Raw genomic sequence first — 25,789 nt, forward strand, 5'->3', positions numbered from 1 at the left:
GAGCGGCCCCGCTGCCCTCACCGCCTCCCCCGGCCGCCGCCGCCCCGAGTGGCAGCCGGCACAGCCAATGGGAAGCGCGGCCGGCGCGCTGCCCGCCAATCGGAGGCGGAGGCGGGACTGCGGGCCGTGGAGGGGAGGGAGGAGGGATGCGGCGGGGAGGAGGGTCCCCGGCCCCGGCCTCTGTGGGACGGGGATGGAGGGACGGGCCCCGAAAAGCCTCGGCCCCCGGAGGCAGAATGCAGGGGGTGCCCCTGCAGAGGGCAGGGGAGTTTCTATGCTACGTCCCCCTTCTCTTCGGGGTGCGTTGTGTGAGAGGAAACCCGCCTTGTTGCTGACGTGATGCCTGTGAGATGTGCGCATCCCTTTTTTTCCCTGTAGCTCTTCACAGAATCACAGAATTTCCTAGGTTGGAAGAGACCTCAAGGTCATCGAGTCCAACCTCCAACCTAACGCTAACAGCCCTCCACTAAACCATATCCCTAAGCTCTACATCTAAACGTCTTTTGAAGACTTCCAGGGGTGGTGACTCCACCACTTCCCTGGGCAGCCCATTCCAATGTCTAACAACCCTTTCAGTGAAGAAGTTCTTCCTAACATCTAACCTAAAACTCCCCTGGCTCAACTTAAGCCCATTCCCCTTCGTCCTGTCACCAGGCACGTGGGAGAACAGGCCAACCCCCACCTCGCTACAGCCTCCCTTGAGGTACCTAAAAAGAGCGATAAGGTCACCCCTGAGCCTCCTCTTCTCCAGGCTGAACAAGCCCAGCTCCCTCAGCCGCTCCTCATAGGACTTGTTCTCCAGGCCCCTCACCAGCTTCGTCGCCCTTCTCTGCACCCGCTCAAGCACCTCCATGTCCTTCTTGTAGCGAGGGGCCCAAAACTGAACACAGTACTCGAGGTGTGGCCTCACCAGAGCTGAGTACAGGGGGAACAGCATTTTGTATGGTTCTCTTCCCAGCAGAGAACCATACAAAACACTGCCCTAGAGTTTCCTGCACATCAAAAGGGGGTTTCCAAATGCTTTTCTCCAGCTGGGGTTGTTGGGACTCGGCTGACAGTCTGAAGATTGTCAAAGTGCCTGGCAAAATCACAGTGATTAGGAAGGTACATGGAGGGCAGTGTATGCTCTGGTGTCAATGCCCTTTGCAGGGGTTGCTTTTGCGGGAACAGAAATGGTTCCTCAATTGTTTCACATCCACATGCAATTGCTTAGCTTTTGGCCAGATAATTGCCCTGTGAAGAGTGGAGAACCAGAGGAGCAAAATGATTGCAGCTATTTCTGTTTCTGTGTGTTAATTTTCAAAGGTTAATGAAGTTAAAAACACAATAAGTGCTTTCAATACATTTTTGTGTGCGTTGACAAGTCCTTGTCAGTAGCTAATGTGAAAGAGACGTTACTGTAGAGTGTTGTTACAATGTTCTAACCTACTAAACAGAGATTTTCAAAGGGATCTCCAAGTAAGTTATGACCCTTACAACTGGAGTTTGAATAGAGGATTGCTGACAACATGCCAAGGAGGCTTCAGAAATAACACAATCATCACATGTGATAACCTATGTGGAACAGAAGAGATAGTGCAGCACTTAAAACAAACAAACAAACAAGAAAAAAAAAAAAAAACCACAACATATTTAGTTTAAAGCCCTTTATACCATCTACAGATTTAGTGTATGGAATAAAAATCCTAAGGAGACTTATAATTCTTTCTGCTTATTTAAAAAGAATTAAAGAATATTCAAGAGATAATAAGGTTATCTGGGAGGACTACAGGATGAATACTTGATGGGCTACTACTGTAGTAACTCTTGGGCAGAGACCTTGCTACATGAAGCCAAGAGGGCCACAGATGCACATAAATCCAGCTCTAAGGATCCATATGGATTCTAGATGTAAATAAAATTGTAAAAGTTCAGACCTTAGTAAGATAAAGCAAAGTAACTGTAAAAATTAATTAAGCTCTTGACATACATTATGAAAAAATTAAGATGGAGTGTGTGTTTGAATTGCCACCTAAGTAAATAAATTATAAAATTGAAAATCTTCTGAAATCTCATGTAGTGCTTGGTGAACTTCTGAATCTGTGTTAAGATCTGTTAAAATTCTTAGTAAGTGAGGAGAGAAATTATGGGTGGATAGGCATCAGAAAGTTGGCAAACCTCTTTTCAGTTGGCATTCCAAGAACAGTAGAGGGACACCCTGCATTTGCGTCAAGCAGGCATAATCAATTCTACTTAGTTTAACACAGTCCAAATCTACTGCGAAAGCCACTTCTAGTTGCCTTTTTTTTGAAGAATGACCAAGAATGAATGTTTCAATATAACCAGTTAAAGTCATACACAGAATATGCTAATTTTGAAAGGAGGAAAGAAAATTGTTAGAAAAACACAAGCAACTATTGGTTGAAGATAACTTTGTAGAAAACAAGCAAAATCTGAAGGCATGCAAATCTCTAATTTTTGCATTTGACATCATGTGATAAATCATGCTGCTGTAATTGGATAAAAGGCTTAGGAGGGGTCAGCTTCTTCCCAGTTAACTAGGATTTAGGTACTTCTGATTGCCATCTACTTTTCCTGTTTGGTAGGAACTAAGTTTGCGGAAAATAGGAATACATATCCTGCTCTGCTAATGTTGTAGCTCTTTATAAACTTTGCTTTTCTGAAGTCCTGACAGCACATCCTGGGCAGGGGATGGATGTGTACTGGAATAGGATAAGGATAGAGACAAGAGTGGATTAAGAATTAGTAGTAACAACATCCTAATTGTTTTGAACTTTCAAAGAAATTCACTTGTTTATTCTGTATATGGGGTAAGCCCCTATGCTTATAAAAAGGTACTAGAGAAATTACATCAAATTCTTTTTGAATATGGTTTTCAGAATGTAGATTATCCTGGCAATTTTGCATACAAGTGTGACACTTTTTTAAAAAGTGCTGATATCACCAAAATTCAAAATTGCTCTATACAATTCTTTTGGTTTGGTTCAGGCTTGTAGGTTGCATTGCAAGCTGTTCTTGAGATTAAGCTTTACATGCAAGTGTTCTGGCATCAGAGGTGATGTAGATTTGTTAAATGTAAACTGAAAAGTGGTAGACTCGACAGCATCAGCAGTGTTGAAGCACACAGTAATTAATTTCCTTTTCTAAAACAGGGTTCCCATTTTAAAGGTTTGGACAGTGCTGAATTAAAGAAATCAACCACGTGATTTGCTGAGAGGGGCCAACATTTTTTCGAGGTGTCAGCTGAATCAAGATTATCTGGTAGGTCTTACACAACATTTGGTTTTGGTAGAAGGACAGACAGGCTTTAAGTCAACAAGGCACACTACATACATGTCAGACTCTAAGCTGTTAACCCCAGGCTGTGTTTCAAAGCCCAGCCCTGTCAGTCACTAGACATTTGGTCACCGGAGTAACGCATTTCACACAACCATTTAGGCTGTATCAGCTGCACTTCCATAAAGCCTGCAGCTCATTCTCTATAGCATGCAGTCTCATTCTAATTTGGGGAACATCATGCACTGGGTTCATGACTTGCTGCCCAGCTGCTTTTTAGTGTTCAAGATCAGGAGAGTAGCTGTGGAACTAGGCACAGCGGGGATGTGTGTGGGGTGGAATTATGGTCTGAAAAGCCTTTTAGAAAGTTTTCTATAACTGAAATCCCACAAGGCAACTTCTCCCCTTTGTGTCCCCCGGAACCCTTGCATACTTCTCAGGAGTTTCCTGCATTGGCCATCAGAAAACTAAAACAGTTGCAGTCTCGGATTACGGGAGAAAAACAACTGTTGTACTTTTTAAGTGTTGATACATGTGGTTTTTCCTGATGTGCGATGCTAACTTCATCTGGGAATTGTTGAGGTCTGTGAAAGCAAAAGTAACATAAGATCCTTTTATGCTGTATGAAAGGACAATAGTTGAGACAATAATTTTGGGATAACTACTAGCTGGCCAAGAACTTTTACACTCAGTTCAGTGTGGTTTGTGTTAATACACAACCACTATAAAACAAAGCATTTTAATAAGTTACATTTTTTCACTTTGGACTTTGCTCTTAAAGTTTATATTGTTACTGTAAACCCTAATAAAAATGGTGCTTTATATGGTATTGTTGGATTTCATTTAATGAAGCTATTTTATTAACATCAAACTGAATTATGGGTATTTTTTATTTTGCTATTTCAAATGGTCTGAGACTTGAAATTTCAGATTATCATAATATGCTTTTAAGGTGCAGAAACAGGCATGCGTTTTTTTAAGATCCCTTCAGCAAGACTAGTTATTTTTAATGTAGCAATATACCATTTGGTTTGTTTTCTAATTCTGGTATTTACAAGCTATAAATGAAACAACCCTCAATAAGTCAATACAATAATCTATGTAGATTTGAGAAACGTTGCAGGCTCTGTTGCATCCTCCTGTAAGAGGAATATCATGTTAGCAATTGCAAAGCAAAGTAATTATACCTAACCAATTCTTTCCTAACACCTCCTACAAACAGTGGAAAGACTCCAGCTGATTTTCATAGACTTGTAGTCCGAAGTTCCTGGGAAGTTATGGTCCTTGATATTTCTTTGCAGATTTTGTTTTGGGTTAAATATATAGAAGAGTGGAACGGTCTATTACTTGATCTGCTCCTTTGTGCATACTTGGGACATTACTAAATGTATGTCTTCATTTCCATTTAGATTAGGAAACAGCTGGCTCAACTTGACTTTACTGTCAGCATCAAAAATCCACTGAAGCTCAAGACATGCAACTTTATAAGGTTGTTTACTTGGTTTTAGATTCTTCCAGTTTATTATTTTTTTGACTGGCTCTCCAGGTTCATATTCCAGCCTAGCTGCATATTTAACATTCAGATCCTACTGTTCATGCTCAGGAAAAAACTTATCTTTAAACAATTGCATCTGGATGAAGCAGAGGTTTCAGAACCACTGATTTTCTCCTGCCTTTTATTGGTGCTTCAGTATCAGAGTGCTGCTGAGTAATGTAGGGCTGTGGGTTTTACTTTCTCCCTTTACAGAAAAGGACTGTCAGTGAACTCAAGCAAATTGGACTGGGAAAATAATTTAAGGAAAAAAAAAAAAAAAAAAAAAGGAAAGGTTTATATCTGATTCATTTCCTTCCTATGTAGTTGTGAGCAGCCATGCCACCAGACATGGTTTAAGAGGCCTCTAAAGTCTGCTAAAGTCTGTTGTAGCACATATCTTGCAGACTTCAGAAGTAGAAAAGAAAGTCCTAGCTTTCATTTCAGAGAAGTTCATTTTGGTTCATGCTGAACTGAATTCAGATGAACTGAAGCATGGCTTTGAAAGCAACATAGTCCCTTGTATGCTGTATGGCAAATAGCCACAAAAATTATTGCTATTCCAGGAAACAAAAACAGCCCTTCCACTGGTTTTTCAGAACAATGACCAGACACACAAAAAAATGGTAGCAGTTAGAGTAGCTGCTGGGTTATAGGATGGGTGGGGTTTGAAAGAAGGTCCCTTTGCCAAGATTCAAGAGAAATTTCCCTTAATTCTGATGGCTTTCAGCTTACAGCTGGAAATGCTCTGTTTCTGCAGAGAATGCAAAAGAAAGTGATGGGAGAAGTAAACTGGGTTTGGGGAGGTCTGAATTTTTCCTTCACAGGAAGAAGTAGATCTGGCCTGGGGCTCAGTTATCTGTGTACTGCAATGTTTTGTCAGTTTCTGTGAATTCATTTAGTTTGTTTTTGTACAGCAGTTCACAGAGAAAGAAAACACCACTCTATGCTAATTGCACTTCCTCTGACACCAGCAATGAGAAAAAAAATCCCAACATTTCCCTGAAATCAGATCAGGTTTTGCCTGAATGAAATAAAAGTAGTGGATTTATATCCACTTGGAATATATATATATATATCTTCAGAGGAACTATTTCTTATTTATTCCAAGGACTATTTACAACTTTTTGCCTAAGGAATTACTGTGTGACAAAACCATATCTTCCATCGCACTGAGTAAATGTGAACAGGAATCAGTCCCACAGCTGATGTACTAGTAAAATAAAAAATCACATCAGAATCACATCACATCAGTTTGTGTACATAATACTAAATTGTGCATGTCTATATCAAAAGCATTCTATAGTCTCTGAAGACTTCACAATTTCAGACAACATAATAGTATACAAGACATCAGCTTAAAAACAATTGTTTGATTTCCTTGCAAAATCTCCCAGTATTGTATCAATTAAATTGCCTTCTTTTTAATTATCTCAACAATTTGCTTATCAATTTTCTGATTCTTTTATTTCCATTGGCTTTAATTTAAGTGAAAAGATTAGCTGAAAATAATTGTCCCTTATTAAAAATGTATTCATTCGACAAAAAACTTAAACAGGAGAACAGCTTCAGTGAGGCCTAAATTCTTAACAGTTACACTTAAAAATAAATATAGACTTGTGTTGTTTGTTGTTGTTGTTGTTTTTCAGAGCAGGTATGGACACAAGTACATATTAAAGTACCTTCCCAGATCATTTTCTTAAATATGTGCATAAATCCTATTTATCTCGCTGACATGAAAGCATATAGCTTTATATGTATGCTTAAGCAACTTATCAGGATACTTGCCTGAATTAGGGCTGAAGTAGACAAAAGAATGTTTTGACTTCCTCAGCAAAAAAAAAAGTCAGTGAAATAAAAAGGAGTTCTACAGAAATTTTATCTTAGCTGATAACGTAGCCTACTCTGTGTTAAAAAAAGAGAAAGTTATAAAAAGTAACACTGGAGGGTGAATTTAATCTGTAGTAAAAATGTTGGCCTAGGGCACATTTTATTTTATAGAGAGATGCATAGGAAGGAGTCAAGAACTGCCAGGATGAATATCCTACATTCCCCTCCCATTCTGTAGATATAGAGAAAGAAATCCTTTTTGTTTAAAAGCCTATGTGTTTTTTAATCTTCAATAAATGACATAGAGATGGATAGATTTTTACTGACTTTGGTTATTACTGGGTCAATACCATGAGTCAGTAGTATAATTCTTATCATTTTTATATCTAGGAGTGTCCTTATGGGACTGCTACTAGTCTTGGGGTATTTCTGTCAATAGAATAGAATTTTCCTAAGAAAATAATATTGCAAAGATCAGTCACCTAGACTTGCAAAATTCTTGTTTTCTTGAAACACTGCTGTTAAAAATATTACAAATGTGCATATATATGTGTGTGTGTATGTGTGTATCGTGCACATATAGCCTTTCAGGTTCCTTTTTTGAGTCAGTTTATAAACATCTTGGATGGATATAGGATATCGCAAGGAATAGCAGGATTCCTTGTTCCCTATTTCAAGTTTTGTTCAAATGATGCTCACAAGAAACATGAATTAAAATGCACTTTTTAAATGTTCATAAAGCTAGTCTCTTATAATGACTTTTCTCAAAGTTCTGATGGTACCTGTTCTGTACAAGTTTCTACTGCAAAGGAGTAGGATAAGAACAATAGCTTCAGAATGAAGCAGTCAAATTCAGGAAAACAAAACAAAACAAAACAAAACAAAACAAAAAAACAGAATGGCACCTTTGTCTAATAAAATTGTGACCTGTAAATAAATATTCAGAGAGCAAAATCTTGATTCAGCAGCACGTATCTTGGAGATAGGCTTTTATGGTTTGATATGCCAAAACCCAAGAGTTTAAGAGGTTAGAGTAATAACAATTAGTATTTGGTACTACTGGAAATACTTTTATGTGTGTAAACAATGCAGTTCTCTAGCCTGCAGTTGGGACCAACCTGTACAACACAGAGAAATTTCTGTGCAGATGAATCTGATAGTTACAAAGGCACAATCCCAAACTCAGGACTCAGTAACTAACTCTATTCTGCCAGTTGCAGAGGCAGACCCTTGTGAGTTCTCCACTCATGTTCCACCATCCACTATAGAAAAGCTTTTACCATAGAAATACTAATACATGTGTTGATATGTTTTAAAGCACTTCTGTTCATCTGTAGATCCCCCTGACAACTACAAAGTGAGTGTAGCATAGGCATTCCAGGTAATATGTCATGTATATACTGCTCTCCTTGAACAAGGATCATGGCTTTAAAACAGTGTGTTTCTGTTCCATGTTATACAGTCCGATGGGAAATTTCCTTTCTAAGTAAACAGTCCAGAGCACATTTTATTACACTCCTTTTAAAACTTTTCAAATTTAAATGACAACAAAAAGAAAACATTTATTGCTGTAATACATAATAGCAAGTTGATATTTTTTATAAGGTATTTTAAAAACCCCAAGAAATAAAATACTGTTTGATGATTACAGAGACTTTAGTATGTGATTATACAGTGTTTTAATCTATGTTCATTTTATACACAAAATAAAGTTCAGGAAACAGTAAGCAGCAAACTTTGCTATTTACATGTGTATTAGCTACAATTAACAGCCTGATCCAGAAGATGCTGAGCACACTCCAGCAAGTGTTAGAAGATGGTCAGCAGCTACAAGGATGGGGCCCAAAGGATGCACTGGAAGGAGTATGTGATAGCAATGACAGCATTTTTATGAATATTTTTCTTATGGAATCACCAAGAAAATGTATTTCTAATAGTCATTGGTAAGCACCAGCTCACAACACGGCATGTGGCTGCATGACTTGCACATTATGTTTCCTGACACACTGCACATACAATACGTCTAGAATTCTCAGCACAGATAGAACTGAGAGGTTTGTTATGTAGCACTTACAAATCACCACAAGGAAAATGTATTTTTAGTAGCATTTTAAACAGTAAAGTTGCAATATTGTTTTAGTGACTATGTTTCCTATCCAAAGGAAAAGTAGAAAGTACTCAGTGACATACTTCCTGAAATTTTAATACTGGCTTTCAGGTGTTAACAACCTAAAGTGCTTTCATGTTTCATACATTTTAAAAAAAATTTTCAATTTATACAAAAAAAAACCACAGAATATTTATAAATTTATTCTATACACTTGTGAATGTGCTAGACAATTTAGTCTATTCCTGTTTCCTCACCCAAAAAGTTGGCATTGCCATCTCCCAAATCTCTCTTTTGAAACCAAGTCAGTGAGCTTGTTCCTTGAATATAAGCATCCAGAAAATAGCAAATTCCAGGAATATCACTGGGAAAATTTGGAGGAAGTTCTTCTCTTGAGCGAGGTGTGAACACAAAACCTGGATATTCTTTTAACAACCTATAACAAAAATTAATCATCTTGATTAAAAATGAATCAGTCACTAATTGTTACTACATGCATAGACATTCAATAATTATTTGTGTATTCTTTATAAAGCAGGGCAGAATTTGATTTTATAGTTATACATTATTTCATGAAAATATTAAAAAAAACAGTTTGTTTAGTAATTTTGATAACCAGTTAATTAATGCACCAGTGCAAACAGGAACATTGCCCTTTTTTTTTTTTTTTTTTTTTTTTTTTTTTGTCTGTGCTTTTAATGTAGGTGATATATTTGTTCTAAGTATTTGCAAAACTGGTCTAGTACTGACAGCTAGCTCAGCTTAGCATGAGACTGGTAGCATGATTAGTGTTAATGAAATACTGAAAAGCTTATTAACTGAACTATTCAGATCCTCTTACTACTTCTAAGAATTTTGCTTTTTCACACATAGGTCCACTAAACCTAGTGGTCTTTTATATCTGAAATACAGATCAGTACTCTTTAGAGATAAATAATGTAAACCTGTTACTAATGTTCCAGACAAATACTTTTACATATAGGAGATGTGCCAGGTGCCATAATGTTATCAATATCTGTTTATAATTCATGTACAAATCAGAAAGTAAAAACACTAAACACAAAGTGTGTTAACACATCATTCATGCAGGGGAAAAAAAAAACATACCATGAGAATAATAACAATAGTTTATCCTTTAACTAAATTGCCTGTTTTCTAGGCATCCAAACAATTATTTTTTTCAACAGTGTACTCATTTCAGATATTCTCTTGAAATGAATACACAGCCATGCAGAGTATGCCTCAGAATATAAAAAAATCTTGTGTGGAAAAACTGTCTATTGATTTAAGAGAAGGGTATAGCCAATCTGATTCAAAATGTTATGCCATATGCACATGGAAGAAATCACTGTTGGCCACCACTGTACTTCTAACATACACTATAGCTCTTTAGAGTACATGATCCAAAAGCAGGTTACTTGCTGTGTACTCTGATACCTCTAACACGTGTGTAAAAATCACCTATACAAGATAATCTATAGTTTGGCACCCTGTAAGTCACATAGCATGTGCTGCACAGAATGTCAGAGGATCCCATGCCAAATTCTCTAACAGTGGCCACAGGACCTTGCCACAAGATCAGATATGCAGCAGTGGGTACAAACTGAATAGGAATAGGTGACTGTCCAGGCTGCAGTGAAGGCAGTAGTGCTTCCTTAAAAGGAAAAAAAAAAATATATCCATATTTCTGGTTATTTTACCCATCCAGCAATATTGCTTCCTATTACTGAATTCACTTTGTGTAGTTCACTTTTTTTGGCCACTCTGGAAGAAACAATAATCTGTATCAGTTTAAGTGGCATAAAATTCAGACCTGGACCTGGAGTAACAGTCTGAACTGTTACTACCACCAAATTCAAACTTATAAAACACTATTACTTAGCCACAAACATATTTGCAAGGTAATTTTAAAATACAATTAAATAGATAATACAAAGAGTATTACAAACAGCAATACAAAGAGAGGTTGGGAGTATGAAGGGTACAAAAGAAAGATGCTGTATTTTCCATGGGAGAGCTTGCTAACTGCATGACAACAAATACCCTAAAAATGTCTGATTTGAATGGATAATAAATAGTACAGACTAGATTACATACTAAGGTTCAAACTTAGCTGTGATCAAGACAGGTATAAACTAAACACTGGCTTGGTTGATTCATTGCAATCTATTCATTCAACTACTCTAATCAAAAGAGAATGGAGATGCATAAGGTGATGCTTAATAATTGTGCAGTTAAGTGGTTATTTTCAAGGGCACCTGCATAAACTTGGCATCAGTTTACACTGAAAGATACTTAGCTCAAAGAGGAGACAACTATTTGAGAGAAGTAAAAATTCAAGAGATTTTTCTTTGGCTTCAGGGCAAGAAGCAAAATTGGCCCTGATCCTCCATTTATTTTAAACACAACATCTGAAAAATAAATATCAGCTGTTCTGTTTCACCCTTTTTATTGCTGCTGGTTGCATTCTGAATAAAAATAACCACTGTACGATCATGGGCAATCAGATAAAAAGAGAAAAAAAAAGAAAAATAAACAGTAGCACTTCAGAGGGAAGAAAAAAGATCAGCAAGATAATGAATAAATTTCACATTAACTACTTCAGGTGGACATTTTACAGACGTACATTGTAAAGCACTGTACCTGTAAGTTGTTGGGCTGACATTTATTTTTCTAGGTACACTGCAAGACTCAAACTTGTTGGCAAGAGTTACATTATTTCCAAAGAGACAATAACGAGGCATTTTAACCCCCACAACTCCAGCAAAGACAGATCCAGAATGAAGGCCAATACGCATCTTCAAATAAAAAGATAGACAAAAGCATTAAATAAAAATAATGAAATGGTTAAAGTCAGTTTTATGCATTTTTCCTTTAAAATAAATAAATAGATTATGAGCTAGTAATACAAATTCAGTTGGTATAGCCTCCTTAAAATGTCTGTATTCTGTTCGTTACTGCCTGCGCTAGCCCAAGTTTACCTCGATGTATAAACATCATCAGGAGATGTGAAGACACTTGAATATTTTCCTGGGAGGAACTGCATGGCACAATGTTAGACTGGTGACAGTTACTAAATCACACACTTTTCTGTTATGGTCAGAAGACTTAGGGAACAGTGAAGAAAATATGTATATGCTGCAGTTTCAGTTGAATTGTATTTACAATGTACCACTTAAGAGTAAATCCCAATATCAGAGTACATAATTTGGCTAATTAATGAAATTATACAGCAGTTGATACATTTTGGTACCTCTTCTTTAAAACTTGTACTCAGATTTTTGAGTTTTGCTTAGCTGGTACTGGTTTTTATGTTCCTTTTTTTTTTTTTTATTGTATTTTATGCTCATTATACATATGTAGACATGTTTTCTTCAGCATAGCACTCTGACACTACAATGGCTGATGTTGGGAAACATGCATATCTACTGTCTGTGCTGTTCTTTATATACACACAGAATACCATATCATTTATGAAGAAGTTACAATTTCTAGTTTTGAGTGAGAAAGCAAAAAAAGCAACAAAAGCAAAATCCACCCACACAGCAAAGATGGCTCATATACGTACATTGACACAGAAGTCTGATTTAAAATAAGCAGTTTGCAGTCACGCCTTTTCTTTGACAATTTATATAGAAAATGACAGTATACCATGACATACTTGTTGCTTTGCAAAACAGTCATGAAGCATTTCATTAAAATAGATGTGTGCTTTCATTAGAAATAGAAAGATTCTGTTTTCTTCTAAGAAGGTTCTCGAAGTTGTTTATACATTTTTTTTTATTTCTATTTTAAAATTACTTTTTGAATGTAATGACATTGCTCATTCAAAACTATAGAAGTAGCAATTGTGTGGAAATTATAAACATGTTAATAATAATAATAATAATGACAAGATGTTTCTATATTTTTAACCCTAGTTTAATTTGATATTGTGAAATACAAAAAGAATGGTATTTATAACACTGCTGTTATATAAATGTATGATAAATGTGGAACATGTTATCCTCTTAATAATCACTTTCTTGTTTTTGCAATACAAACATTCATTATCTATAATCAAAGAAGTTTGAAGTTTTCTAAAGGAATGAATGAATAGATGAATGTTAAAAATGAGCAAATGAAAGACATAATGAATCGAGACACCAGTATTTAAAAAAATAGACCACATTCCAGGACATTTGAACTTAATGGAAGGCCCACATCATTTGTCATGCACACCAATCTTTCTCTCTTTTTTTTTTTTTTTTTCCCAGTGAGAGGTGAACCTATGTGGTAAGTTCAGTACATGCTTAAGTCCTCATTGAAAGGAGGCCATAAATGTAACTACCACTGAATCAGGCAGTTGTCTTGCCATTCTTATGGTATTGGTTCAGTATCTGACTGTAAAACATGAACAGCAACAGAATCCATTAAAGATATGTGGATTGCAGTATTTAGAACATGTATTTGATTATTCATGTTTATACCTGTTGCCTCAAAAGACTTTGATGTTCTCATTAGTTCCAATTCTAAGGGATTAGTCTCCTAATTATAAAATGGTAACAGAATATTTCACGCCACTTACAAATGTATTGCTACAGAGACAAAACCAGCAGCTTATCAATGTGCACCTACTGATTTCACATTTAAGCTTTTGGCGTTAATTTTCAGATTTCTGTTTCATCTTTAACTCTCTACAAAACTCTCATTCATAGAACTAAAACGATCAGTTTCTCCAGCCATACACCGTTGATCCCACACCTTGTTTGAATTAATGTGAAATCTCCTTGACACAAAAACCCTGAAACCAACTAGACAACCAAAAATTTCCATTTTTACCATATAAAATACAAAAAAATATATGACCTTGATAGGCTCTCCATGGGGAGACACCACCTCATCTGATAGCTCCATCATCTTCAGGGCCATCAATGCTATTTGAACAGCATGGGTTTCACTTTCTTTGTGTAAACCTCCAGCAACACAGTAGGCATCTCCAATAGTCTCAACCTGAAACAGGTATATTTGTTCCTTAGTGTTATACTGCTTGACATATAAAAGAATAGTCTGTGGTCTCAGCAGGAATTTTTACCTAACTGTTTGACTGAGATTTATTTGTCCTGCTAAATGGTCCTGGGCAAATCCTGCAGTGTCATTCAAAAGGAAATAAATATACAACTTGTATTTATTGCTACGCACAATGCTAGAATACCTTTCCTTACTCACCTGTTGTCAGGCACCTGTTGCTACATTAAACACCTATTTACCCCAGATTCACAGCACTGTATCTGAAATTAATTTTTAAAATGACCTCTTAGGTTTTGATGGGTTTCTCACTTGGCTGCAAGCATGGCCGATGCTGTTGATATACTTTTAATTGTTTTGTGATTGATTTTAAATCTTTCATAAAATGAAGGTGTAGGGCAAAATATTTTTTGGACTTCTATTATCCTCTGTCCCATTTACTCATAATTTCTTTTCCTGCCACAGAACCCCACAGAAGAACAATAAATTGTGTACCTTATAGACATCTAGCTCTCCACATTGGTAATCAAAGCGAGTATAAAGCTCATTAAGCATGGTGATAACCTGCATAGGTGAGCACTGAGAACAGATGGCAGTGAATCCAACAATGTCAGAGAAAAGCATTGTGACATTATTAAATTTCTTGGCTTGCACAACTTGTCCCTGCCACAGCTGCTGAGCAACCTCTCCGGGAAAAATAGAAAACAGAAGATCTACGGTCTTCTTCTTTTCCTCTTCAAGTGCTTGATGGGCCTGCTCAAGGGTTGCTTTCAGCTTTCCTAACCTCTTTTTCAGTCCATCCTGAGCTCTGGCTTGTTCTCCGATCAGAACAACATCTCTCAGTGCATTGTGAATAGGAATATCTGAGAGGTATAATCCACGTCCTGTAAAATCTTCTAGCCTATCCACACACGGGGATCCCAAGAATAGGATGGCACTGGATTCAAGAATATAGATCATTTGGCCTTTAAGATCCATTACCTGAAACAGTTAAAGAAACAAGGATTCATGCACAACTTGCATGGCAAGTGCTTAGAAACAAGACACACATTTTGCTGAACCACAGGTGAATCAGAGTGGCCCATAGTCCTCACATCTTCATTCAGTTGCTAAAGAGAAAACATGGAATACAAAATCATACAGCTAAATTGTAAGTTCAGCTTATTTTACATGAGCCTTCTGGTGCAAAAGTTAAACCACAGCTTAAGGACAAACCCCTAATTATGTTTGGGTATTAGTAAGTATCAATTTTATCTTAGAGAGAAAAGAAAATCAAAAGAAGAATTTTGTGCATTTTTATCTACTGTTTAAGATTGTATTGATTACAGTGGTCAATGAATTTCTGCTAACAACTGGTTAGCAAAACCATGTTTGGTTCATGCACTTCTTTCTCTGTAAGATAAAGTGAAAACAACAGTTTCAGTTTTATTAGAGGATGTTCAGTACTCACTGCAATTTAAAATTAAAAAGCAAAAATGCCAGAAATATCCCACTTTAATGACCTGAAAAGGCACGGTATTTTGTGTGAAGTGCTGTTTTTATGTCTCTTCCATACTCAGTTGTGTAATGTGCAAGATGCTGCAGAGCTCTCCTTAACATTGCTTTGAATCACTATTTTTTTTGAGAAAAAAAAAAAAAAAAAGGATATTTCATGATAGTGATTGCATCAGTTCAGGTATCTGAATATCAAAGATACAAAATCCTGAAGAAAGCAAAGGCTCAATGAGCACAGGAAATGTCTATTCCTTTCCCCAAATCTTAGAACTGTTGTTTTTAGGTGACTCAATTGCACTTAGGTTAAGCTTCCCCTGCCACCGTCTCTGTAGTGGTGATGCTCTTATTCTCCGCAGCATGACATGTCACTGACTTTATCTCAATTCACTGAGTTTATCTCCATATTTCAAATTACTCCTTTTTTAATAAAATCATGTTAACAGTCAGATTTTACTCATGTAAAAAAAAGAAGTTCTAATGGAGAATTTTGACTAAATATTGGTTCCAGAATCTGAATTACATTACAGTGCCCTCACCATAGATCATTATTATTTATTTGTATTAGATGTTGAAAGGTAGACAATGAAAAATACAACATAATTTTGTTTGGTGGCTATTTTAACTGTCTCGCATCTCCCAAAAGAAAATAAATTCCTCACTGAAGCCATAGTTTTAAAAATTCTCTTACCATGGATGATTTCATATCAGTATTATCCCATCTTCTCACTCGTACAGTAAACTGCATATTTAGCATTGTCATTATTCCACTGAAAGTGCAGCTTATTTTAGGGGTAAGAATTTCAAAATACTCTTCAAAATTAGGCTTAGCTTGAAATTCTCTCCTGGTCAAAAGTCTTCTTATCCCATTTCCAACTTGTAGAACAGACATGTCCTTGTCAAACATAAAATGAAATGGGAAAATCTTACAGAATACAGAGGCAGGAATCACAAGTGAAGACTGTGGTTTACATGGAGATAAAGAAGGTTTTGCGCTTTTGACTTGTATAGAGTAAAGTAAATAAGGCTGATTAACAAACTCAGTGCAGTCATTATGGAAACAAGGAGGCATGAGCATGACTTCCACCTCAGTTTCATACAAAATATGAGCTGCTGCCTTAATAATGCCAGATAAAATAAGACTCGTGACTTTCTTGGGAAAGAAGTAATACACATTTAAGAAGTCCTGATCTTTCTCCAGGCATAATATGGAGGCTTCTTCAAGTCTGTCCTTTTTTCCTGCTTCTTGGTTGTGGCCACTTTGCTTCAGCAGAGTAGTGAAACTGTTCAAGAAGTCCTTAAGGGTTCCTCCAATAACTCCTAGTATGTGTTCATCCTCTTCATAGCATATTTTGAATAGCTCTTCACCAAGAGATTCCCGTAGAGACTCCACAGGCACACCTGCATGGAATCATATTTTAGTCAGAACTGCACACATCACGCTGAATCTCAGGCTAATCTCCACTTTTTTCATCCTACATCAAACCAAATTAGCAATTTCCTTCCTTGACCCATCACAGACAGCTGAGGAGTTTCGCTCTTAGGTGTCCTGTTATGACCAATTAAAGTTGTACTACCTGGTGCCTGGAAAACATGGAGGCAATAGGCTGTAGTTTGGAATGATCCAAGACTCAGTGCTGTGCAGTAGGGGGTGTAGACAGAATGAATGCAAATTTTGGCACAGGACTTAACCCAGTTCCCTTAGCCTGACATAAAGAAATAAAATAATTTTATAAAACTAAATAAGAGTCAAAATTAAATCGTCTTTGTGCACACATGCAGATATAAATATTATGCTTGATCCAATAAATTAAATGACCCTAGGAATATTCCAGGGCACTGAGACCAACTGGCACAGAACGGCTCACATCTTTGTAGCAAATTCATTTTAATGGGATAGCTGCACGCAAACTGATTGTTGAGTATGTCCCAACTCCCCAACTGTTACTGGGAATCATTTGGAAAACTGTTATCTGTCACAGGCCAACTGTGTGCCAGGACCAGCTTAACAGCTTAAGTATACAGAAGACCAAGTTTCAGTTTCTGGAAATGTTAATTTACTACTATAGATGTAGCCAGAGAGTTCTCCTATTGCAAATTAAAGCAGTTCTCTTCCCACAGACTAGAATCCTCCAGAAGATGTAAAGGATCAAACATTTTTTCAGTATAACACTGTCATGTATTACTGAATGTATCTTACAACTCCCTATATGTTGTTATCTTTGCAGTGTATGAATTATGACATCTCAGAGTTGAGAAACTCTAACTCAAGTCTTGACTCTCTGAGCTGTTAGTTGAACAGATGTAGTTTACTATCTGTGATGTCAGCATCACTCAAGCCATCATGATGAGGAAATTATTTCTTAATAACAAGACTATTTTATACATGCATGCATTACTTTATAGTTATATCAGCTTTATATAATCTATGTATGTGCAATATCGATGTATTATTAAACAAGCTTACATTACCTGCTGCATCAGCATGATCACTGATTATTTTTTCAAAATCTTCTCTATCCCCAGTTTTTCTGTAAAGATCATAAAAATATAAATAAAACCCCTGAAAAAATCAAGATAAACATGGTAAAAATAATATGCAACAGAAGTTATATCTAGCCTGTCTTTACTCAGTAAAGACCAAGTTCTGCTGATCAAATAGGCAGTTTTTCTTTCATGCAAAATAGGGTTTTGGTGGGATCTTAGATTATCCTGTGCATTTGAGATAAATTAAAATTTTAGTCTGAGCTCAGATTATGGATTGAGGCCGAATGCTGCAGGCTGTCATTGATTAAAATCTCTTACGTTGCAACAACCCTATTTTTAGTTTGGATTATATTTTGTTACTTGAAGTTGTAATTATATTTCATATTCATGTATAATATAACTGGAATATACATTCAAGCATTTTACATTCCATTAAATAAAAAAGATTTGAGAAGGTATTTCTGTTTTTATAGAATAATTCATTACTTTAAAATTACTTATTCATAGGTAGTAATCCAGATGTCTGTGATACAGAATGGCAGCTCTCTGAGTTCTGTGAGGTCAAAAAATATCACCTTGAATGTCAGATGCAAAATGATGAGAAGATGTAGCTTAGATGAACTTCTATATAAACAGTTAGCCATTGATAGAGATTTTCTGAATTTCCTTAATTGAAATATTTTAAATAAATACATATGCAAAAGCTGCATTACAGATGTTTAGATTTGCTTTAGATTTGCCTTAATACACCATTCAGAATAGAATACTATGTTTTTGTTTCAAACTAATACTGCATGAAACAATACGTAATTAAAGTATTCATTTCAGTCCGCATTTGCAACACACATCTGCTCAGCTTTCTAGACTATCTATGATCATTCACCGTATCCAAAGCCAACATTTTTTTGTGTAATACTAATCATTTGCATTTAAAATTCTTTCCCCAGGGTCATAGAAATATCAGTGTTTTATTTACTATTAAAAGGCCATACAATTGTGAAATAAGGCAACCATATTCACCTTTCCATCTATGTCTGAGTATCTCCAAGTTCCTCCAAAACACCCGCTTATTTTAAGCAATATTTCCCCGCACAAATGGCTTATTTTGCCCATCAAGCCAACTTACATTGCATGAAATGTCACACACCAATTTAACAAGGTAATAGAACATAGATTCCAGAATTCCTGATTCCCAGTCACCAGCCCAGTTGTTAATAACTCTCAGCAAAACATTTTTGGTGCACAATGCAGTTGCAAACCCATTACACATACATACCTGGTTTCTTTTATTCTGTGTTTTGCTAGTGTTCTTTGAAGTGCAAGATTTAGCCTTTCAAACTGGGGAAGAAAAAAAATCTACATTGATTAAAATATCATTGCTGAAAATTTAATCAGAAGAATAACATTTTTATAAGGAGAAATACTTTGCTGTCCCTGGGACTAACATCTTTTTTCGAGGTGGTATCATTAAAGGAACATGCTATTTTTGTGTTTGGGGTTTAGTTTATGTTGATGTCTTCAACTCCACTACCACTGTAATTAAGCCCCCTTAGCTGATGTGTACCTGTAGTTAGGCATTTAAAATAGTGATGTACTTTACCTCCAAGTTGTCAGAGGATAATAAAGACAGTGCTACTGAGAAATAACTAACTCAACTTTCTATCATAACCCGCCACACCCAAAAGAGAATTACCCCTCAGTTCAGAACTACTTTAGTAAATATAAAATTTATTCTCATGACAAAACAAACAAACAAACAAAAACAAACAAACAAACAAACAAAAATACTACATTCTGCATTCTATCCCCAGCAAAAGATATTAAAAAGTGGTTCTTCTAAATATTAACTTTTCTTCGAATAGTAGATTTTTTTTCAGGGCAATTTTCAAAAGTGTCAACGTCAAAATTGCTAAAGGTAACAGCCTCAAAAGCAGACATTAAAGATCAATATAACATTCTGTGTTTCAGATTACTTCCTTTTCTGTTTTCAAGACTATAACATTTCAAGATGATGTTATATGATATATACTTGTAGAAAAAGAAGGATTTCAGCTAGGTATTCTGCAAACCCAAGTATCCTCCAGATGAAAATCTATCCACTGTAGATAACCTTTGTAAATATTTTTCATAATAAAGAACCTTTAGAGTACCATGAAGATTTACCTCATTTTCCATCAATCCTCTCCTTCCGTATTCTTTCTGTAGTTTCTAATTGGAGCAGATACAATACTTCCCAAATGTGTATTACAACTGCTTTGTGACCTGAAGAGCTGTCTTCTGTATGTAGTCTCCAATCATTTGAAACCCAAACTTCAACAGAGACAGGGTCATAGAATAGCATTGCACTTCCATGTTAGAATTTGTGTGTTATGCTTGATTTGGTCTGGCTTTTCTTTGGTTTTCATTCCCTAGCAAAATTATTTTTTCCACTGTATCTTTTACTTTTTTTGTTTGTTTGTTTTTTAAAAGGAAAGTTTTCACTCCAGAATAAAATATCCCATGAAAGAGTGGCAGTATCTTCTGGGGACTGTTTCCAATCAAAAATCTAAACTGAACTTTGCTAGCCTTTTGTCATAGCTGAGGAACTAGCCTATCATATTTATATAATAGGCAGGTGCATACACATATACCACTCTTTAAAGGAAAAAAAAAAAAAAAGTATTTCATTAAAAATACCATCAACAACTATATACTAAAAATAAAATTAGATGAAATAGAAGACTACAGCCAATCTGACTTAAAACAGCAATCATGACACTATACAAAGGGTACTTTTCAGTTCATTTTTGCCTTGGAAGTCTTTCCTTTAAACATTTAAAGTAAAGATCAGTTTAAAGGGATGAATTTCTTCTATGTAAGTGCAGCAAAAGTAAAAAGTCATCTATAAAAAATGGATAATGTAGAGTTTTAGCAAAAGAATGAGATGGATACGTTGCAAAAATATATGTGCAAATAGATTCAAAAAACTCCAGCACATTTATTAAGGTACACTGATTGTCCCTAACTGAATTGTAATTAATGAACATCCAGAGAAGACCATTCACTGTATAATCCCAATATATATCAGTCAGTTCATTCACGCCTTCCTCCAAATTTGAGGCAAGCCCAAGTACAGAATGTTACACAGCTGCACTTTAAAGTTGTGATTCTTTATACAGAAATAAGCCCTGGTATTCATCTTCACTCAAGCAAACTGCTGTGAATGTATTGTGCCTGTTTTCAGCAGAGTTGAGCAGAGATGTAAGAATCCCTCTGTGAACTGCTACAGGATTTTCTTCATCTTAACTAATAGATATTAATTAGTTCAGTGTTTCAATATGATCATTGCATTTCCCAGTTGCACAGCTATTCTGTTCAGTCTCTCCAGGGCAGGGAGTAAGACATGGTTTCTGCTGTGGGGACACTGGAATTAGGTGTCAAGTTCTGTAGTCTTCACACATTTAAATCAGTTAGCTATGGTACAGCCCACTTAAGACAAGTTCTGTTTGCTATGTTTGAATTATTTGCTTGAATACATGCTTAAGGATTTTCCTTTGCATGAAACACAGACAGTAATATTTTTAAAAATAACATAGCAGAGGTCAGTATCATAGCAGATGAAAACAGTGATTCTTTTTTTTTTTTGTGATAATGAATAATGTACTTAGTATGGATTCAATTAGGTGAATTGACAAGGTAACCATGTAATTCCTATAATTCATATAATTCATGTAATTAGGTGACATGGCAGAGTTTCTCCAACTGTAACACTAATAAAATGCTATGGAAATGCATGTTTTTAAGGAGAAATGATCAGTGGAAGGTTGCAAATGGAAGGCTAAAAATACAGGGAAGTACAATGGAAGAGATATTGTAAGAGTGGACAAAACTCATTATGGCAAAATTGTATACAAAAGGAATGGAAAAGGATGAAATGAGGGTTTAAGCTACACTGAGCTAAATAAGAATACAAACTCTGAAGTCAAAACAGCTTTCAAAATGCTTACATCAATGCATTTTTAATATGTATAATGAAATGGTAGTATTAATACACATTATCTGTTTACCTCAGGAAAGATTAGCTTGCAGATGCTTTCAGTTAATGTGTGCAGGTACACTCTACTTCTGCTTGTTTTCCTTTGTGGAAGGTCTCCTTGAGCATCTTTTTCGTGGACCTCTTTGCAGATGGGCAGAGCTGCACTAGAGCTGTTTTCTGTGCAGTCCTTCTCACGTTCATCAGTAATGTGAGTTTGAGTCAGTAAGGAGAAAGGACATTCCCCTGTGATCTTCAAGTCTTTCAGTTTTGTACAGAACATACTGTACAAAGTCTCTCTCTGGAGATTAAGAGTACTTGGCTTTGTGTTTAATAGTTCTCTTTTGTTTACTAACAAGAGAAGAAGATGCCAGAATATTAGATGAGGCAACCACTGTGGAAGATTATTGGTAGTTAAAAGTCATCACGGGAACAAATATGCACCCCTACAAAACAAGAAAAATAAAAGCACACAACAAAACGTTATTTTATTTTCTCCTTTAAATTCCCATGATGTTCCATTTTTACCATATGTACATTAAAATAATGGCTTTTCTAGGGCCTTGCTCAGGAGAGCACTTAAGCTTTACTCATGTGACATTTTAAACATGTAATCCGTACTGATTTGAATGCTTCAGGTAATGCTTCAAGTGGTGTGTGTGGTTAAGTGCTTAGCTGAACTGTGGCTCCGGTGATTAAGGCAGAGGAAATGTTTTATATGATACATCCTTGGTCATAGTGATGGATGAGGCTCCTAACAGAGTAAAGACCTGAATTTCAATGAGAAACCTTCTTAATTCTTCACAAGCAGCTATTAAAACTACCCGATGTGGCACAATTAAACTGATTTGTAATGGACACTTAAATCTCAGTTTAATTGATGCTCAAGGTATCCTTTTTGTAACAGAGAACTGCGTGAATAAAGTTGACACTTTCACTGCTGGAACTGCAGACCATCCAAGACCACAGGTTAATGCCTCTTGTAAAAGCCACTGACTAGTGACAGCTAGACCACATAACTGATATAGTTGCTTGGAAAACACCAAGGGATTTTATGCTTTTACAGGTGATGTCTTTCAAACAACACATTCAGAACAGAGTTGAACAGTTGATTTTAGTAATTATTCCCTTTTTGTTACATATATTTTAGTAAGACTTAATCTGAAAAGGCTCTTCCCTTAAGGGCTACATTTTCTATTGACCGTAGCTCTTTGAATCAGATCCCCTCATCTTCATGTAATACTCTAACAAGGTAATCCTTGAGACCTTCAGGCAACTCTTGAAGCAGCTAACGTGTTACATTTCTCTCTCCAGAGATGTAGTACAATAACACTTTCTTTCAGAGACACTGTGGCTTTAATCAGCCTGTGCACCACATTGCATTTTCCTCCCTCTGAGACACCCAAAGGGCTTTTAGGGTCACATAGCAATTGCACCAGAGTTTAAAAATAACTAATTCTCTGATACAGGTTATCAACTGCTTCTTTTGAAACAGCTGTATGAATGGCACAGCAGGGGTATGCTGCAGAGCCAGCACAAGTGGCATGGATAAGAGAAGAAACAGGCAGAAGCCACTTTGGCTGGACCTCCTGCTGAAAAGGGGGGAAAAAAAAAAAAAAAAAGGAAAAAAAAAGCATTGGCAGAAAAGGCCTTTTAAAGTATGCTTTAATACTGATGGTGTCAGGTCAGCTTCTAGGGGACATCTATCAAAATTAATATACTATTAGTTTAAGAATCGGTAAACACAATGCTAAGAATAAGAGGCTAAAGACTGTTTAAGATTCTGTATTTCTGATTTCAGTTTTTATATAGAAAATTATTTGTTTCTACTGCATGGGTATCAGTAATGCTTATTTTTTTATTGTTGCACACTCTTGTGTAGCAGATGAGGCACTGAAAAATTCTAAGCAAGAATCACACATTCTGTATGCATGAATATATATTAGTTTTCTTTATAAGTATTTACATATATATGTAAATATTTTCCTTCAGGAACCATTATATAACCTCATATTGCTTTAGTAAAAAAGGAAAGCAGAAAAAAATGCATCTTTTTTGTACTTAATTGGACAGTGTACTGAATCTGTGTACTAAAACTGTTAAGAAAAATAGTAATGTAAGTATATATGTGAAGCATTGCCAAAAATAGATTTATGTCTGTGATGGATCATACATATATACATACATGCTTTGCTCAATTTGGGCCTTAAATGTCAAGATAAATCTTGAATTTACAAAGTAACACTACTAAAACTTTTTTTAAATCAAGAGCAGTAAAATTTTGGAAAAAAAAAATCTGAAATATTTTTTTGTTGAAATATGTTTAAGTGTAATAAAACACTAGAGCATCTCCCAGTTAATGCCATACTTCATTTATGTGTTGCTATTAAAAATAAATAAATTAAAAAAACACAAAAGGTTCTCTGTCTGTGAAGAATGTGAGACTGAGTTACTGGTTAAATTAGGTACCAACAAATTTCAGCGCATTTGCACTAAATTACGAACAAAGGTAGTGACTGACCTTCAGCAATGATTAGTAGTTTTTAGTTGTGTCCAACCCTTCCCCTCCCCCAGTTGGCAGAATTATTTCTTTCTAGAAGACAGTAATCTGGAATCACATGGGGGTTCAATTCCATTGTAGGATATTGTATTTTAATAAAGTTTCATTCAATGCAGTATAAAAAATATCTGGGCAGGCAGAATCAGCTCAGTGAGGGAACTTATTGCCATTATTTTACACCAGGAAAACCTGGAGTGGCCAGAAGCTGCATGGTGGAAATCAGGTCCCACCCTAAGATCATCGCAGGCCAGGACTTAACTCAGGGGCAAAGTGGGCAGTGACACGAAAATCCCTGAGTTGGCAGAGCTGCTGGGCATGCATCTGCTGTATTCACAGCTTCTTTCTGGGATGCAGTCTACCGTCCTCGGTGCTGTAGGACACCCACACTCTTAGCCTCCTCTTCCCCAGTGGGCGCTAGAATCTGTGCCCTTCCTCTGAATGTGATGTTGTGTTCCTGCCAACTGCTGTTTATATAAAAGCTATCATGCATTTGCAAGAATGTAAAATGAGATCTGTGACATTTCTAGTAATAACACTGTTGTACAAAAATAATATTTTTCATGTGCAGATCTTTAAATTCCAAGTAATTATGACACAGTTCCTAAAGAATGCTTTTGCAGAAATACTTTGTAACTATCCTTTTTTTCCTAGGAACAAAGGGGATGAACCTTTGATAGCATGTACTCCAGTTCAAACCAGTATCACCTTATTAGGCATAGCAAGTTTAAAGCAGTGATCACGTTAAGATTCTGTTCCTGCAATGACAAGACCCCCTAAATCACATCTTTAAAGACACAGAGTGGAAACCTGATTACATCACAACTTCAGAGGATTCAAATACTGAAAATAAAAACCATACATATACTAGGTCTTTCTTAATTGAAACATCGAGTTTCCATTTGGTATCTTAAGAGTATCATGTACTTAAAGTAACTAAAATTCAGAAAATAAAAGTCCGTTAAGTTCTAGGAAAACCTGCCTCACTCAAACAGTAATTAGACAGGGGTTTTAAGTGTCTGAAAGGAGAAGGACAGTGAATCACTACTGTAGAATTTAAGGAAGGAATTCCAGCAGTATAATGGACTAAGAGGTATGAGAAAGATGAGATGTGGCACATATCACAGGTTAAATCAAACATTTGCAGATGTGTTTCAAGAATAATGAACTCCAGCCTTTCCATGGTTGATAATATTTAAAGACACTTTCTGACCATAACTAGAAAAAAAAAAAAAAAAAAAAAAAAAAAAAAGAAAAAAACAACTTGAGGAAAAGTGAAAAAAAGTTTCTGGTTTTGATTTCTGTCCAAACATGCTTTCTGAGAGCTTATCCCAGGGAAGCTGCACTGTTTAATGTGAATTCTCCATCTCTGCTGTATTAATTGCTGTCTTATTTACCTTTGGAAACAAACTGAAAATTAAAATTAGATAATCTGTGGTGAGATTAAACTACAAGCAATTAATTTATTTGATGTCTGACTGAATAGAACAT

The 25,789-nt window shown here is 36.0% G+C and overlaps 1 protein-coding gene across 3 annotated transcripts in view; it reads right to left on the minus strand.

Moving 5' to 3' along the window:
* Nucleotides 1-8,148: 8,148 nt before the first annotated feature.
* Nucleotides 8,149-25,789, minus strand: part of GUCY1A1 (guanylate cyclase 1 soluble subunit alpha 1) — a 34,920-nt gene continuing 17,279 nt past the window's right edge. For 2 of the 3 annotated variants that reach the window (XM_082760051.1, XM_082760052.1), the window contains exons 2-9: nucleotides 21,776-22,187; nucleotides 19,006-19,067; nucleotides 17,715-17,773; nucleotides 15,934-16,643; nucleotides 14,247-14,732; nucleotides 13,593-13,736; nucleotides 11,388-11,542; nucleotides 8,149-9,180 (exon numbers count right to left, since the gene is read on the minus strand). In XM_082760051.1, coding sequence (XP_082616177.1) covers nucleotides 8,979-9,180; nucleotides 11,388-11,542; nucleotides 13,593-13,736; nucleotides 14,247-14,732; nucleotides 15,934-16,643; nucleotides 17,715-17,773; nucleotides 19,006-19,067; nucleotides 21,776-22,024 — 2,067 coding nt within the window. In that variant the 5' untranslated portion in view covers nucleotides 22,025-22,187 and the 3' untranslated portion in view covers nucleotides 8,149-8,978. The remainder of the gene's footprint in view (nucleotides 9,181-11,387; nucleotides 11,543-13,592; nucleotides 13,737-14,246; nucleotides 14,733-15,933; nucleotides 16,644-17,714; nucleotides 17,774-19,005; nucleotides 19,068-21,775; nucleotides 22,188-25,789) is intronic. The other variant, XM_082760053.1, reaches the window with a different exon arrangement.

Source organism: Aythya marila (assembly GCF_965140915.1).
Source record: "Aythya marila genome assembly, chromosome: 4".
NCBI classification, from domain to species: Eukaryota; Metazoa; Chordata; class Aves; order Anseriformes; family Anatidae; genus Aythya; species Aythya marila.